The sequence below is a fragment of the Microcebus murinus genome, chromosome 2 (genome assembly GCF_040939455.1).
Source record: "Microcebus murinus isolate Inina chromosome 2, M.murinus_Inina_mat1.0, whole genome shotgun sequence".
Classification (NCBI taxonomy): Eukaryota; Metazoa; Chordata; class Mammalia; order Primates; family Cheirogaleidae; genus Microcebus; species Microcebus murinus.
Window position 1 is genome coordinate 92,829,267 of NC_134105.1, and position 17,062 is coordinate 92,846,328.

Below are 17,062 nucleotides of genomic sequence, written 5' to 3' on the forward strand. Positions count from 1 at the left end.
GTTCACACCATCTGTCTTCAATACAGAAATATGATTCTCAACTGTCTTAAAGTTCTAGATTGGAGTCTCTTTGCAGGCATGCATTAAAAAGAGAAAAAAGTTGTAGGTTTATTTTGTATTAATGCTGAACATCTTTTTTCTGGTAGGGTGTTCACCTCTGTGATTTGTAAATCAGTCTGTAAATTAAGACTACCCTTTGATATACTGCAAATATTTTTTAAGAATTGGATAGGAATCTTTTATACCAAATCCTTATAAGGAATAACAACAAACTCTGGAGCTGGACTATTGGGCTCAAAACCTGGCTGACACTTTCTAGCTATAAAACTCTGACAGGTTAATTGGTGTCTGTTACATGTCCATATATGGGAAAAACTACCCTGTGAGGATTAAATGACTTTTATTCATGTAAGTCTAGTCCAAAGTGCTAAAGTGCTCACAACAGTATTCGGCATACACTAAACCTGATGTATGTGTTAACTTATGATGATGATGACAATGACAATGTTATATATGGGGTCATTGTATTTCTGAATTCTTGTTTGGTAATCAAGAATGTGTTTAGAACCACCTCTTTATTAGACAGAGACATAAACCATAAGTTTTCAAATTCTTGTATGTGTTGGAAAGTTTTATTTATGTTTTTGGTGACATTGTCTCCCTGTTGCCTGGGTTTGAGTCATTATAACTCACTGCAACCTCAAACTATTGGGCTCAAGCCATTCTTCTGCCTCAGCCTCCCAAATAGCTGGGACTAACGGTGCTTGCCACCACACCAGGTAATTTTTGTAAGATGGGGTCCGGCTTTGTTGTCCAGGCTGATCTCGAACTCCAGGATCAAACAATCCTCCTGCCTCAACTTCCCAAAATGCTGGGATTACAGGTATAAGCCACCTGCTCAGTCTGAAAATGTTAAAGTCCTTGGATACAAACATGGTCCAAGTGGCTCAAAAATTAATTCTATGACATAATTTTATTCTAAAGTCATATTTATCTTAAAAGCCTAAAGTTTTCTTTATGGCTATAAAAATACCACCAAATTAGAAATTTTTATTTTTCCTAAGATATACAAATAGAATTAACACAATAGTTCACATATTCTATGATTTCTAAACACACTTAACCATCAACTGTCTCTGTGAAATGCTGTCGCTGTCCTTCATAGTTCAGAGAAAGTTCAGATGCCTTCTGTGAAAGCCCAACTTTTCTTCCTTTCTACCCTCAAATTTAATTTGTCTTTTCAGAAGTCTTGACGGATGTTTTCTTTGTTTGCCTCTCCATGTTGCTGCTTGATTTGATAGATTTCATTTTCTAGCTGTACAATAGTCCGTTCAATCTCATAATTCTTACTGACCAGGGACACCCAACTAAAAAAGAAAAAAGAAAAGGAAAAATTACTCAATGTGAAATTTATCTTTAAACATTTTATTTAAAATGTATATATACTGTTCACGCAGGGCTATAACACTAACCTTCACTTTTAACTTGCTATATTAAAAACGGAGGCACAATTGTGGGAAAGTAGGTAAAGGGTACACAGAAGATCTCTGTATTATTTCTTACAACTGCATTTGAATACATAATCATCTCAAAATAAAAAGTTTAATTTATAAAAGAGCAAATTAGGAATAGCAGGGTAGAGAATTAGTGAGACAGGAAAGAGAGATAGAAGATAATATTTAATTGGATTAACAGAAAAGTAAAAATAGGGCAGAGGCAGCAGTAATAGAAAAATAGTGGAGAAAAGTCTAGAACTGATAAACATAATCCACAGATTCAAGGAGGCTCCCCTTTCCCCTGAAAAAAACTCTAGGACAAATAAAAGGAAACACATCTATATTCATAAGATTATATTAACCTGAAGAAAAATGTGAAGGGATGCATAAGAGATTGATAACACAAGGTATACATAGGAGAGGGTGGAACAAGAATGATGTGGGTGATGAAGGGAGGAAGAGTAGGGAAATAGCAAAGCAAAAAAGAAAAGAGAACTGACACAAAATTCATGGTCATATTTAGGGATTTTTATAAATGTATATATATATTTAGAAGAATATTTTTAAAAGGTATAAACAAAAGGGAAAAAACTAAGGGACAAATTATCAAGCAAAGTATGGCTGTCTTCTGGGTCTTTGTAGTAAGAAAAAAAAAAAAAGAAAGAAAAAGTATACAATCTCCCTTCCTACAAGATTTTCAGAGCCAGAAATGTGGGACTAAAAATGGCACTGAGACCAGGATCATCTAACATTGGTTCAATTCTTGTCTGTAACTCTCTCATTGCTTTCCAAGCCTACACCTAGAAAGGGGCAGAGACAGTGAAGGGTAGATTCAGAAAGCAGCATTTCTTTGACACCTGCAGCACCCCATTTGAATAGTGTTTGAATAGTAATTTGAAAGCTGATGCAATTATCAATACTCACTTTGACTCCATTTCTCTCAATTTAGACCCAGCTGTGAGTTGCATGTTCTTTCGCTGCCAGTTTAAATCTTGAATATGTTTTCTGTAAAAAATTGTTTATATTACTCAAATACATTTTATTTAATTATATTTAAATCACAAATTTCATAAAACATGCTCATTATGAAAAATCAAAAACACACACAAATACAGATTATAAATCAAGTTCCTCTTCCCATGCATGTGTCCTTCTTCCTGGTAAATGCTGCTGAGTTTCTATTGGGTGTCATTCCAGACTCTTTCCTATATGTGTATGTAAAAATTAGTTTATAAAATCAGATTATATGTTACGCTTCAATTTTTTCTCCTTGTAAGAATACTTTTACGTCTGTACACTTAACAAGTGCAAAGGGCCTGACAGAGATGGTTTTGGACCTGAGGCCACTATTTCTCCTCTACTCAGGTAGGGCAAATCCAGTGCCAGACACTGGACAGAGAGAGTAGATCAATTGTTTACTTTCATATGACCATAATCTCACTGGTTTCTTTTTCCTCCCACTGTCTATTTATTAAGGGTTTGCTTGAACTTTGGCTGGGTGCAGTGGTTCACAGGTGTAATCCCAGCACTTTGGGAGGCTGAGGCGGGAGGATTACTCGAGGCCAGGAGTTCAAGATCAGCCTGAGCAACACAGCAAGACCCTGTTTCTACAAAAAAAAAAAAAAAATCTGGGCGCAGTGGCACATGCCAGTTGTCTCGGCTACACGAGAGGCTGAGGAAGGAAGATACTTTAACCCAGAAGTTTGAGGTTGCAGTGAGCTATGATGATGCCACTGTACTCTAACCTAGGCAAGAGCATAAGAACCTTTCTTAAAACAAAATAAAAAACCACAAAAATTTAATTCTGAAATAATAGAAAAAACAATTTCAAATTACCTTAACTTCTGTAGCTCTTTCTGTGCATGTTCAATCATATGAACTAGATTTCTAAAGAAGGAAAAGAGAAAAATTACATTAAGGTACATTCAAAGAGTATCAAGTAAAAGTGAACTATCTGGTTCATACAAAGTCGAGTTTTTCTGTTAAAATAGTAAATAGTAAGCAGTATGTGTCAACTACTATGTTAAGCACTTCATATATGCTAGCTAATTCAATTCTCATAGGAATTCTCTGAGGTAGGTATAATTTATTATTCCAATTTCATATGTGGGGAAACTAACAGAAAGATGAAGTAACTTGTTCAAGCTAACAGAGGTTAAGTGTCTGAGCTAGGCTCTGTTTCAGGTCTTTTAAACTCGAGAGACAAGCTGTTTACTGATACTTTGATTTTGAGTACTTTTGTCACTTCTTAAACAGTCATGACTTCTTTTCACAGAGAAGATGGAATATATCAGAGTACACTCATTTTTTATGTCTGTATTTCTCAATCCCTTTTTATTTCTGTATTTCTGTATCTACATTTATCTTGTCATTATCTTCTCCTGTCTACTGCTAACTAGAGAGAGGAAAAGAAAAGAAACCATTGTAGAAAGCTAGAGATTTAGATACCAGTCCAAGTCAGCTCTAACTAGCACAGGGCAAAAATTCAATAATACATAGCACTATGTGTTCATTATCAATGGAGAAGTATTTCAACAGATTTCAATCTCTCTCTTTAAAATTTAAATAAGTTTTATTGAGATATAATTCCATATCCTATCCTTTCCTCTTAAGGCAGTGCATCAATTATCTTTAGAATCCATTTCAACCACACTTGGCCCTGCTGTGTTCTTGCTCTAGATCTAATGTTTCTTGGCTTTTGTGACTTGATTGTCTGCTGCTCACCTGAGTTACTTTCCTATCTCTACTGACAGGTTTCCTTGCACTATCTGCTATTCTCTTAAAATTCAGTCTTCAAACAGCTGTGCCTTTCTAAGCATTCCCTCAGCTCATCCTATTTTCCTCGGCTACAACACTCTATGCTGAGGACTATTACTTTTAGTGCTCTATTCCTGACCTCCGACCACTGACAAGCTTTCCTTTAAATTACTGCTCCCTGAAAGTTTATTTGTTGCCCTGTCCTTTCTCTTGTCCTCCCTCTTAAATTTACTTTGATAAAAAATACAGCATACTTCCTCTGCAGAAGTACCCACTGGATTTGGAGGAGACAAAATATGCGCAGGGGAATGATTAACACTATAGAGTATTATTATGTGAGTAAATGTAAACAAGAGATTGCATAGTAATAAGAATAGTCACTCAGAAGAGAGAGGGTCAGCACTAATGTAGTACTTGCCCCTATACTGCCAAAAATGGACTACTGGTTACCTGGCATAAAACTTCTTGTCTTCTCAACTAGATAAAACTTTTGGAGGATAAGGATGACATTTTTTTCCACCTTGTGAAATACATTTTTGATTGACCTCTTAAATTTCTTAATCACCCTAATCCCATTCTTCTTTTTTACCCCTTGCAATAAATTCACAAAAGCAAGTGAGTTGCCTGTTTTGTACAGTTTCCCAAATTCTGGATTTTGCCTACTGGATTGTTACATTTTGTGGTGTTGCTTTATATAATTATGTTTCAGAAAAACATAATTAACAAAAGTTTTCCATACAGTCATTAGTTTCAATGGTCTTCTCCACTTAAATTGTTAATAGACACTCAGGAAACTTTAGGGTTCAAAGGAGGTAGAGATAATCTAAGCACTGAATTTTACAAACAAGGAAAATGAACTCTGGATAGACAATAAATACTAAAGCTAAAGCTAGTTACATGAAACAGAAACAGTATATTTAGGCAGCAAAATCTGGTGTTAATTCTCAATTTACAGTTTTGAGTCTCACTATTTATGGATCCTGTATTTATGAATCTGCCTACTCAAATTTATTTGTAGTCCTAAAATCACTACTTGGAGTATTTTGCAGTCATTCATGGACATGTGCACAGCAGTGAAAAATCTGGGTTGCTGGGCAACCCAGCTGAAGGTGAACAAGGCGATGCTTTGCATTCTTGCTTCAGCTCTCAAACAGAAATAACCAGAGGATGGAGTTCAAGTTCCAAGTCTAGCATTGGTTAGTGGGGTAGTCTCAAGCAATTTGCTTTATACTTCCGAATGTTAAGTATTATACAAAAAATGTAGCAGTTAGGTTTAGGTCCTCTTAGTGCTCTGAGCTTTGAGGTGGGTCTGAAAGTAGTGGCCTTTTTATATGAGTTGTAGTTCTAGGATATGATCAGAAACCAAAGTCTAGCTATATTAATTTCAATCCCACTTCCCCTACCCTACCTCCCAAACTTTTAAAAAATACTAAAATTTTGAATAGGATGGGTTTTACCAAAAGAAAAAAAGCTTCTTACTCATTATATACTTTCCAGGCATTACATCCATGCTGTGACATTAGTTCCAGATTCTCAATTCGAACTGCTTGATGCTCTAACTGGGCCATAGAATTGTTTACACATTCTTGCCATGCAGTAATGTCATTTTTCTGACCCGAGGAAGGGGCTGGAAGCTCATATCTGAAATTAAACAACAAAATACATAAAATCATATATACTGCCAAGTCTTTTTTTTTCTTTTTTTTTTTGAGACAGAGTCTCACTTTTGTTGCCTTGGCTAGAGTGAGTGCCGTGGCGTCAGCCTAGCTCACAGCAACCTCAAACTCCTGGGCTCAAGCGATCCTCCTGCTTCAGCCTCCCGAGTAGCTGGGACTACAGGCATGCGCCACCACGCTCGGCTAATTTTTTGTATATATATATTTTTAGTTGGTCAATTAATTTCTTTCTATTTTTTTAGTAGAGACGGGGTCTCGCTCAGGATGGTTTCGAACTCCCAACCTCGAGCAATCCGCCCGCCTCGGCCTCCCAGAGTGCTAGGATTACAGGCGTGAGCTACCACGCCCGGCCCCAAGTCTTTTTTTTTTTTTTTGAGACAGAGTCTCGCTTTGTTGTCCAGGCTAGAGTGAGTGCCGTGGCGTCAGCCTAGCTCACAGCAACCTCAAACTCCTGGGCTCGAGCGATCCTTCTGCCTCAGCCTCCCGAGTAGCTGGGACTACAGGCATGAGCCACCATGCCCGGCTAATTTTTTATATATATATCAGTTGGCCAATTAATTTCTTTCTATTTATAGTAGAGACGGGGTCTCGCTCTTGCTCAGGCTGGTTTTGAACTCCTGACCTTGAGCAATCCGCCCGCCTCGGCCTCCCAAGAGCTAGGATTACAGGCGTGAGCCACCGCGCCCGGCCCCAAGTCTTATTTATTTATTTATTTTTATTTTGGCATATTATGGGGGCTGCCAAGTCTTCATACCTCCTCCCGACAGAATGCCCCATGGGTCTATGCACATTGTAAAAACCACGGAAGACTGAAGATGCCATGCAAACTTTGCAATAACAAAAAAACCTATGTATACTAAGAATCAATTTACAAATAAGATTTAGCACTATTATATATAGTAACAAAGAATTGTTCACTTCAATGTGAATTGGTTAAATAAGCTATATTATATTCACATAAAGTATAGTAATGTTAGCTATTACATGATGTTACTGAAGAATATATAATAATATTAACATATATTAAAGGAAAAAAGTAGGATATAAAACTTTGGCTATCATTTTTGTAAGACACTCACACCCACCCATGCACTAATGTAGCCATGCTCCCCACAGAGAAAAAAATGGGAAGGGATATAATAATTCTTCACATTTAGACCCATACTCCATTTTCTCTTTCCATACCACCCAGTCTTTCAATACTGCCAACATAGCCAGCAAATACATTCTTCATAAATTTCAGCTTATTGAGTTACTACAAACTGAATTTTTTTTTTTTTTTTTTTAGTTCAGTCTCCGTAGAGACTGTCAAAAATTGCCAATGCCGACTATATTTCAAGTCGTCATGGCGGGATATTGGGAAAAGTTTTCAATTAGCAATAATCGCGCCTCGGATAAACCTCATTGGCTACGATACTGCCACTGCGCAAAGCTTACAAACTGAATTTTAATTTCAATTTTAATACTCTTACCGTTTCATACTGAGCAATTCAATTGGTTGTCGAGCAGCCAGTCTTTCAAATTCATTTCTCATTATGTCCGTCTGACATATAAATAAAAGGAAGAATTATTTCTAAGATCGTATTGACAAACTGAAATTAACAATCACTGAATAATGGATTTAACCTACTTAGATTATTTATTCTTTATAGTACCCATTATAATGGATCATTTCCCTTCCCTTAATTCTTCTCTGGGTTAAATGCTTGCTAGGAGGATCTGGAGAACTCCCCACCTCCTACTCCCCATTTTAATTCCATAATCCATACTCGGGCAGAAAAGCCAGTATATATAAAGCCCACGAAGAAAAGGATTAATCTTAAATCAGTGGTTTTCAATCACAGCAGCACATAAGAATCAGTTGGTGAGTGCTATGGTTTGAATATTTGTGCCCTCTGAAACTCCCACTGAAACTAATTCCCCAACATAACAGTATTAAGAGGTGGGGCCTTTAAGAGGCAATGAGGCAGAACCATCATGAATGGATTAATGGGTTATCATGAGAATGGATCTGTTATAAAAGCCAGTTTGGCTCTCTCTTGTGTGCTCCCACCTCTCCATGTGATGTCTTGTGCTGACTTGGGACTCTACAGAGAATCCTCCCCAGCAAAGAAGGCCCTCACAAGCTGTGGCTCCATGACCTTGCATTGCTCAGCCTCCAGAACTGTTTAATAAATAAATTTCTGGACGGGCGCGGTGGCTCACGCCTGTAATCCTAGCTCTCTGGGAGGCCGAGGCGGGTGGGTGGATCGTTTGAGTTCAGGAGTTCTAAACCAACCTGAGCAAGAGTTAGACCCTGTCTCTACTATAAATGGAAAGAAATTGGTCAACTAACATATATGTAGGAAAAAATTAGCTGGACATGGTGGCACATGCCTGTAGTCCCAGCTACTTGGGAGGCTGAGGCAGCAGGATTGCTTGAGCCCAGAAGATTAAGGTTGCTGTGAGCTAGGCTGATGCCACGGCACTCACCCTAGCCTGGGCAACAAAGCAAGACTCTGTCTCAAAAAAATAAAAAATAAATAAATAAAATTCTTTTCTTTATAAATTACCCAGACTCAGGTATTCAGTTATAGCAACAACAACAATAAAAAAACCCAAACTAAGATGGAGAGCTTCAAAATAATTTTAATCCCAGCCACATCTCACTCCTCTCCAACACTCTTATTTAATTGGTCCTGAGGTGGAGCCTGGACATGATTATAATTTTTGTTTTTAACTTACCAGTTGATTATAGAGTGAAGTCAGTGTTGAGAACCATGGGATCTAAGTACTCAATGGTTATGGGGAAAGCAGAAGACTTTAACAAAATAATTTGCTTTAGTGCTATGAGCCTAAACTTACACTTTCTTTTTGGTCCTGGTGGCTGTTTTCACACTTTACTCTTTGCAAGGAATGGAGAAGGGGGGAAGGGGCAAAAGTAACCAGTTCTGCTATCTGCTCTAGCAATTTTACTGTTTTCAAGCTGTGCCTCTTTATGTTCGCTGTTTTGGTCAATATCTTATCCCATTTCTGTTCTGAACATTTCCTACCCTAAGTATTAATACAAAGAAATGCTTGAGCAAAATATTCATTTATAGTAATACTTCAGTTATCCCATGTATTTCAATTTTCTGAGGGCTTTAACTATCCTAACAATTAGACTAAAGAGTTTGGGGGGAAAAAAAGGCCTTCCAGAAGCCCCATTCATGTTTAAAAGTTTCACATTAAGCATTTCTTGTTGAAGAAAGTCTTTTTATTGGGTTACTGCTGAATTACATACACATAACTCTAAGAAAATGTGGTTACCTAGTTTTCTACAGAAAACCAGGGCATTCTAGCTAAAAGGTTCTGCACAGTGACAGACAAGGAGTAATAACTAAGAATTAGGTAAGAGAAACTACAAAAATGAAGAATAAGCCTGGGCAATATCAAGACCTCATCCATACAAAAAAAAAAAAAAAAAATCCTCAGCTGGACATGGTGGTAGTTCCAGTTACTCAGGAGGTTAAGGCGGGGGAGGAGATTGCTTAAGCCCAGGAGTTTGAGGTTGTAGTGAGCTATGATCATGCCACTGTACTCCAGGCTAGGCATCAAAGCAAGATCCTATCTCAAAAAAAAGCAAAGCAGTCTTGAGTACATAATATAGGCCAAGCCAGTGTTCATGAAGCTAAGCCAGGAAAAAACTCCAGGTATGTTGGGCACATAGTAAGCATTCATTAAATATTCGGGTGCCTATTGTGTGCCAAGCACTGTTCTAGGCAATGAAGAAGACAAAAAATTTCCCTGCTCATGAAGCTATAGTCTGAGCTTATCTCGGTTTAGATAATAGGTCTTCCTCGACCATCCAATCTGGAGTAGTCCCCAGTCACTCCATCACGTCACTACTTGAATTCTCCCTATAGCATTAGAGCATTTACCAATAATCTGATATTTTCTGATTTGTCTGTCTCAACACTCTAGAATGAACTTGAAAGTATGGACCTTGCCTATCCTATTCTCTAATATCCAGCATAGAAAAGACCTTCATAAATAGTTGTTACACAAGTTAATGGATAAATAGTTTCAAAAGCAGTGTGAAGAGTAGTTAAGATATTGGTCAATTAGCCTCTCTAAGCCACAAGTTTTCCCACCTAAAAAAATGGGGATAATAAACATATAGTTATATAGTTTAATTAATTAATTAGAGATGTGGTCTTGCTCTGCTACTTGCTGAAAATAGCTCAAATCGTAGCCTCAAACACCTAGGCTCTGGGGATCCTTCTACCTCAGCCTCCCAAATAGCTGGGACTATAGGTGTGCACCAGTATGCTTGACTAATTTTTAAACTTTTCTGTGGACACATGACTCTCCATATGTTGACCAGACTGGTCTCAAACTCCTGGCCTCAAGCAATCCTCCACCTCGGCCTATCGAAGTGCTGGGATTATAGGCATGAGCCACTATGCCTGTCTGTACTTAGTTCTTAATGTGGTTAACATCTACAATTAAGTAACAACATTTAGAAAAAGTGTAGGAAAACAACTTTCTTCTACTTAAGACTTAGCCAACATTTTTTTGTGTTACTTCAATATAAACAATGCCTTTTAATAACATAATCCTTTCATAAATAAATGATTACATAAAATGGGGGGAAACCCCAAATATGTACATCCTGAAATGCCTGAATCCAATTATTTATTTATTTATTTTGAGATAGGGTTTTGCTCTGTTGCTCAGGCTAGAGTGTAGTGGTGTCATCATAGCTCAATGCAACATCAAACTCCTGGGCTCCAGTGATCTTCCTGCCTCAGCCTCCCGAGAAGCTGGGGCTACAGGTGTGTGCCACCACGATCCTCCTGCCTTGGCCTCCCAGAGTGGTAGGATTACAGGCTTGAGTCACCATGCCCAGCCAAATAATTACACATATTTTCAAGAGATAGGATTTTGCTGTTGCCCAGGCTGGTCTCAAGCAATCCTCCTGCCTCAGCACCCTCGCCCCAAAGTAGCTGGGACTATAGCCCTGGGCCACCAGGCCTGGTTAATTTTTTTATTTTTTGTAGAGAGTATGGTCTCCCTACATTGCTCTGGCTAGTCTTGAATTCCTGACCTCAAGTTATCCTAGCACCTTGGCCTCCCAAAGTGCTAGGATTATAGGTGTGAACCACAACGCCCAGCCTGAATCCAATAATTTAGAAATGATATTTTGTATTTCATTGAGCTAATTAGACCTAACTAGTATCTTGGGTGCATATGTAGGTTAAACGTTTAAAATGGTATATTCTTAGATATGGTCTGTCCATTCAGTCTTTACATGCATTTAGTAAATATCCAGGCTTTGATACAAGGGCCGCTCTCCAGTGGTTCTACAAGAGCTGAGGTACCTGAGCTTATACATATCATAAAACCCTACATCATTTGCTGTAAGGTAGACCTTAGAGAGTAGAGAATTCCTGTGAGAATTTACGCATGGACCCTATCTCAAAAAAGTGTACACATTAACCTTTGCATTAAGTTAGAGAGTTCGCGGAGCCTCAGAAAGTCCTTTTACGGGTTTCAGAATAAGAACCCCAGGGAAAGCTTACCTATCTTATCTGTTACAGGTAAGTAACATCTAAGCAAACAGCGATTTAAGCTGGAATTTAAAATTCACTTTTACGTAACTAAAGCTCTCAATCCAAAATAAAAGTTTACGGGAATCTTCGTTCATATCCAGGATCAAGACATCACACTTACTTCAAAAGCAGAATAATCCGGGGCTGTCAGGTAGCTCAGGTAGTTTTTAGTGGGTCGGTATCTGCGGGTTTCTTCCTCCACCAGCGCCGCAGCCTAAGAACCAGAACAAGGGTCAGGGTAGAAGCGGCGAATTGTCAACTGCTTCTTTCAGTACTAGGCCAGCGAGCGCTGAGTCACCCACATAGCCACCCCGCACTCACCGCTTCCCTCACACCAGGCGCTTCATAACCTTGATCAAAATACGGTAGCGCATCCACCACAACTTCTCCAGCCACCAAGCCCGTGCCCGCCATCACAAAGAGTTTAGGTTCGCTTGCTTTTGCGCAGGCTCAGTCCTATTTAATTACGCCCGCCTTCAGCACTGACGTAATTCACGTCGCCTGCGCACTGACGTTGGCGCATGCTCAGTAGCTAATTCTGAAGGCGTATGTGCCCGGCAGCTAGAAATTGCCGGGCTATTTTGTTTGGGGCGGACGTGACGTCACATCCTGTATTTCCAGCGTCTGCTGAAGACCTCAACTTGCCGTCCTCGGTTTGCCTTTTTTTTCTTGCCTGCGAGTGGCGGCGACTTGGTGGAGTTGGAACTTTTCGTTTCCTCCAGAACGTTGGTATCTGGAAGGGAAACTCTTTAGAACTTTTGCAGGGAACTAGCTGCAGGATTTGGCGGGTAAAGAGAAACTGGTTTCTCGGTTTATTCCCCTTCCACTTTCTCCTCTTAAACTTCTCTCCCTTTGTGTCAGGCTGTTCTTGCCGTAGCCCCATTATCCTTCGCTCTCGACGCCCTGAAAATCTTTGCATTGGATCGGTACAATTTTTTCACAGACTCTGAGTGGACGCCAGTCTCCAAGTAAAATTGTGAATTTTTAGGCCCTGCATAACAAAAGTAACTTTAACTTCCCTCCGGGGCGAGGATGATAACTGTCCACCACTCCCAACATTTAAAAATCCTGTTATTTTGCCTTTATGACATGTATAAAATTCAGACATTTTGCCTTTAGGACTTAGGGTAATAGCGCTCATTACCTCCCAATCACTCAAACTGCTGCCAGGGCACCTCTGCTACCTGGCTCCTGGGCAAAACAGCCTCTCTTTAAGTAAGAAGGCAACGACCAATTTTAACATTAGGTAAATGTGCTAGCTAGATTTAAGTAAGGTAAAAGAGCTTTACATTATAAGAATTCTCCAAAAGATTTGTGGGATTTTTATGCATTTATTCATTAAAAACTCTGTAAACAACATTTTATACAAATCTTGAGCAATTCTTTTACAAACGTTCAGAATTCATAATACTTATAAAAACAAAACACAATAACCCAAGGAAAGGATGCAGCTTCAGATTTTAGGTAAAGTAAGACTCCCATCCCTAAAGCAAAGTTCTCCTCACAGAGGGATAACCAGGATCCACCACAGTAAACCCTCCTACCCCCATTTAATAAACACCTAATTATTAATTGTTCCCTCAAGGTTGCAGGGTAAGACGAGACCAAATGGGGAAATGTCAGATAGGAGTCTCACTGGGGTAAGCTGCTTAATCAACATTTAAAAAAAGACATAGACTCAGTTCTATTCCCTGGACCCACATCCGTAGGAATTATATTACACAGCACCAGTGTTAAATGGTGTCTGCTTCAGATTCAGGCATACCAGAATGGGTTGTAATGACAATACTGTACAAGTCAATAAATTGTATCACAATACAATTTACAATGTTTTGTAAGTTTGAATAAATATTTTCTATGCCAGTTAAAACCATCAGCAAAAGGTGAAGTAAACAAACATTATTTGCTATAACATTTATCAATGAAAATTACACCATCACTGACAAATTCCTCTTTCTGATCACTACTACTACTTTAGATATTAAGGATCTGGGTTCCTAAATTGTGTATGCTCAGGAAATGTTCATATTCTGAGTTCAATTTAATTAGAGCAAATAGTCCAACAATTCTAGGGGAATAAAAAGTCTTATCCAGGCACCTATAGTTTAAAAGTCTCTTATCCTCAGAGCTGAACAGGGCTCTGGCACACTTAATAGAAAAATTTTTAAAGAGCTGTAATTCTACAGAGATCAAATTTCCATCTGTAGAACTAACCAACTTTATCTGTGTTCATAAAAGAAAAGTCCTGGCTTCAGTTCTGTCTCTGTTGTACAACTACAGGCAAGTTATTTAACCTCTTTGAATTCCAGTTTCTTCATTAGTAAAATGGAGATGTAAATATCTGCCTCATAAAGTTGATTTAAGGATTGAATGAGAGGATACACATACATGTACCAAAGTGTATGGTACATGATGGACAATGAAAAAAAAAAGGTAGTTCCCATGCCCTTGAAAGGACATTATCCTATTAGCTATAATTCCACAAAGTTTAATGTTGCCATGTGAGGGACAAGCTACTTAAGTGCCACACAATGTGGAGGAGAAGCTGCAAGATGTCTACTTTTATTAGGTACTCAATAACAGTGTTAACAAGTAGGACTTCCATATGTGAGATTCCCCTAGATAGAATATTAGACCAAAAAATGGAGATATATTGATGAGTATATTCCTTAGCTCAGGTCAAGCAGCCTGTGGGTTTAAAGCTGCCATTATATTTCACTGATGAGAATTATGTGTGTAAGGTTAGTGTTCTCCACTTGTATATAGTGCCTCTCTAGTACCTTAAACTCAGCATTTCTCTCATTATCTCATCTTTGAGCTGTTTCTTAAATGTAATACCAACAAGCCTTTCTCTTGTAAAAGACAACTGCCTTCACAGACTAAGCACAAAACACAAAGAATGAGCTAAAGAATCAAACAGAAAAGACCACTATAAAAAAATTGGTGGCAGAGTAAAGAGACCATTGGTTCCATACTCCTCCCAACAATTCTCCAGTGATTACTACAGCAGCAACAGGAGAATCCTCCTCCAACAGCCTGACTCGCTCTTCGACCTTTTAAAATTTCAAGAATATTGTAGAATACTTCAGGGTCTCCTGACCCTCAGAAAACTATTTTCTTTGGCACTTTCTTTTCTAATTAGGATGAGGACAGTCAATCAAAGATTTCATTTCTTCTGGAGAAATTTCATTTTACTTCCTAAAGGGAGAAAAAGGTAGAGTGAACTCTCAATTCATTTTTATTTACTGTAGATTTGAGTCAAGTGATCAACAGCCTAGTCATTCAGAACAGCCCAAAAGTTAAGCTCACATCTCAAGCTATCAGTTGATGCATTTAATCACCTCCCCCACCCCACCTTGCCCCAAGTGTCTAATTGTAGAGGCAGAAAAGAACTCAGACATCATGTAATCTAGTGGGTTTCAACCCTGACTGTAGGTTAAAATCACCTGGCTTGTTCCTCAGCGATTTCCTGAAGCCCAGGGAAAAATTTTTTTTAAGCTCCCCAGAGACTACAATATGTAGACAGAGCTGAGAACCACTGATCTAATCCTGTGTTATAAAGATGAAACAACAGCCTAAGGTATAATTTGTCCATGGTCTCGCAGCTAGTGAAGGACAGGGCCTAATTAGGGGGCATATATTTCAAAGACCAATATAAATACCATAGAATATAGGTTCTTTATTGTTTTAGGCTAGCTACACCACTGTTCTCTTATATCATATTGGATAATTAACTACAATTGAAAAATCATAATTGTGTTTCTGTATGAAGTGCAAAATTAGAGACTTGTAGGAAATCCTCTTTTGCCTCAGACTCCCTCTAAACCAGGTGTTTTTAATCTGGAGTTCTAAGGATAGGTTTCATGGGGTTCATGAACACCCTAAAATAATATGCAAAATTTATTTGTATGCTGTAAGTACATTTTTCTGGGAAAAAGGACCAGAGTTTTTATAGGAATTTATAAGGAATATGTCCAAGGAATGTGACCTGACCTAGAAAATACTGATAATCATGATATGCAAACATATCAGGAAGGATAGTTCAGGGAGCTTCATCTGAGGGAAACAGCCCCATAGATCACTCTGATGGAGAATCCCAACCTTTGAGAAAAAGACTTTTCTGGCTGGGCTCAGTGACTCACACCTGTAATTCTAGCACTCTGGGAGGCCAAGGTGGGAGGATTGCTTGAGCTCAGGAGTTCAAGACCAGCCTGAACAAAAGCAAGACCCTGTCTCTACTAAAAATAGAAAAATTAGCCAGGCATCATGGTGTGAGCCTATAGTCCCAGCTACTCAGGAGGCTGAGGCAGAAGATCGCTTGAGCCCAGGAGTTTGAGGTCGCAGTGAGCTACAATGACACCACTTTAGTCTATTCAGGATGACAGAGCAAGACTCAGCCTCAAAAAAACAAAACAAAACAAAAACCTTTCTTTAAAACACTTTGGAGCTGATCGCGGTGGCTCATGCCTGTAATCCTAGCACTCTGGGAGGCTGAGGCGGGAGGATTGTTTGAGTTTAGGAGTTGAAGATCAGCCTGAGCAAGATGGAGACCCTGTCTCTACTAAAAATAGAAAGAAAATTAATTGGCCAACTAAAATATATAGAAAAATTAGCCGGGCATGGTGGCGCATGCCTGTAGTTCTAGCTACTTGGGAGGCTGAGGCAGAAGGATCACTTAAGCCCAGGAGTTTGAGGTTGCTGTGAGCTAGGCTGAGGCCACAGCACTCTAGCTTGGGCAACAGAGTGAGACTCTGTCTCAAAAAAAAAGTTAAAAAATAAAACACTTTGGAACTAGGGTCATGGTTTTTGGTCAGTCTACTTGATGTGATGTTCTATTGCTGATCTGATTATAAAGACTTTGTGAAGAGGGCCACTACTGCAAACCTTTTTCAGCTACATTTATTTAAAAGGAAAACACAGCAACTCACCAAGACTCCGCAAAATTCTATTCACCCCACTGGGCTCAGACTCAGGAATTGTTTCCAAATACTGGAGGGCCCGGACCTCAAACAAACCTACGAGGAAACTCATGTTGGTGAAACTGTCCAATACATAAGACTGGAAATTAAATAAAACTATGTGGTCATTACTAACGTATCATTCAATGGATAAAACAATATTACAAAATAAATAATTCTGATAATATACAACTTAGATTTTGAGCTCTTTAGCTTTGCACTATTTTTTGTTTATATTATAATCAAACATTTCAAGTACATACTAAATAGAGAGGGAAAACTTTATGATGGAAACTGACCTTTAACCCCACTTTTCCGAAGCTCTCGGTCCTGGATGAATCCTGCAAACATCTGAGTCTCCATGAAGAGACTTAGGAAATGGCGTACACTTCGGGAGGTGTGGGATTTACGGAATGGCTCTCTTTGGAATACACGCTCCCCACGTTCAGTGACAGTCATATTCAAAGAATAATGTCCCACCAGCTCCACAAAAAACCTGACAAATGCTTCAGACACCAGAGAGTTGAGTGTCACATCTGCTGCAAAATGAAAGAAAAAAGAGAAAGAAAAGAAAAAAACCCCTAAGTTTTGTGTATCTGGGA

The 17,062-nt window shown here is 38.7% G+C and overlaps 2 protein-coding genes and 1 non-coding gene across 4 annotated transcripts in view; all 3 read right to left on the reverse strand.

The window, feature by feature from the left end:
- Positions 1 to 1,030: 1,030 nt before the first annotated feature.
- Positions 1,031 to 11,974, reverse strand: BCAS2 (BCAS2 pre-mRNA processing factor). Its single transcript, XM_012778412.3, has 7 exons — positions 11,824 to 11,974; positions 11,624 to 11,716; positions 7,402 to 7,472; positions 5,733 to 5,894; positions 3,333 to 3,383; positions 2,421 to 2,501; positions 1,031 to 1,367 (listed from the first exon to the last, which is right to left on the reverse strand). The coding sequence occupies exons 1-7, from the start codon at positions 11,914 to 11,916 to the stop codon at positions 1,241 to 1,243; spliced, it is 678 nt and encodes a 225-aa protein (XP_012633866.1). The 5' UTR covers positions 11,917 to 11,974; the 3' UTR covers positions 1,031 to 1,240.
- LOC142869650 (U4 spliceosomal RNA) lies at positions 7,223 to 7,363 on the reverse strand. The gene has a single exon (XR_012918230.1). It is a non-coding gene; the product is annotated as a U4 spliceosomal RNA (small nuclear RNA).
- Positions 11,975 to 12,563: 589 nt separating the features above from the next.
- DENND2C (DENN domain containing 2C) overlaps positions 12,564 to 17,062 on the reverse strand; it is a 74,363-nt gene continuing 69,864 nt past the window's right edge. Inside the window, exons 17-19 of one of the 2 annotated variants that reach the window (XM_012778407.3) lie at positions 16,760 to 16,996; positions 16,431 to 16,517; positions 12,564 to 14,700 (exon numbers count right to left, since the gene is read on the reverse strand). In XM_012778407.3, the coding sequence (XP_012633861.3) occupies positions 14,669 to 14,700; positions 16,431 to 16,517; positions 16,760 to 16,996 (356 nt within the window). In that variant the 3' untranslated portion in view covers positions 12,564 to 14,668. Of the gene's footprint in view, positions 14,701 to 16,430; positions 16,518 to 16,759; positions 17,000 to 17,062 lie in introns of both variants that reach the window. The other variant, XM_020282199.2, reaches the window with a different exon arrangement.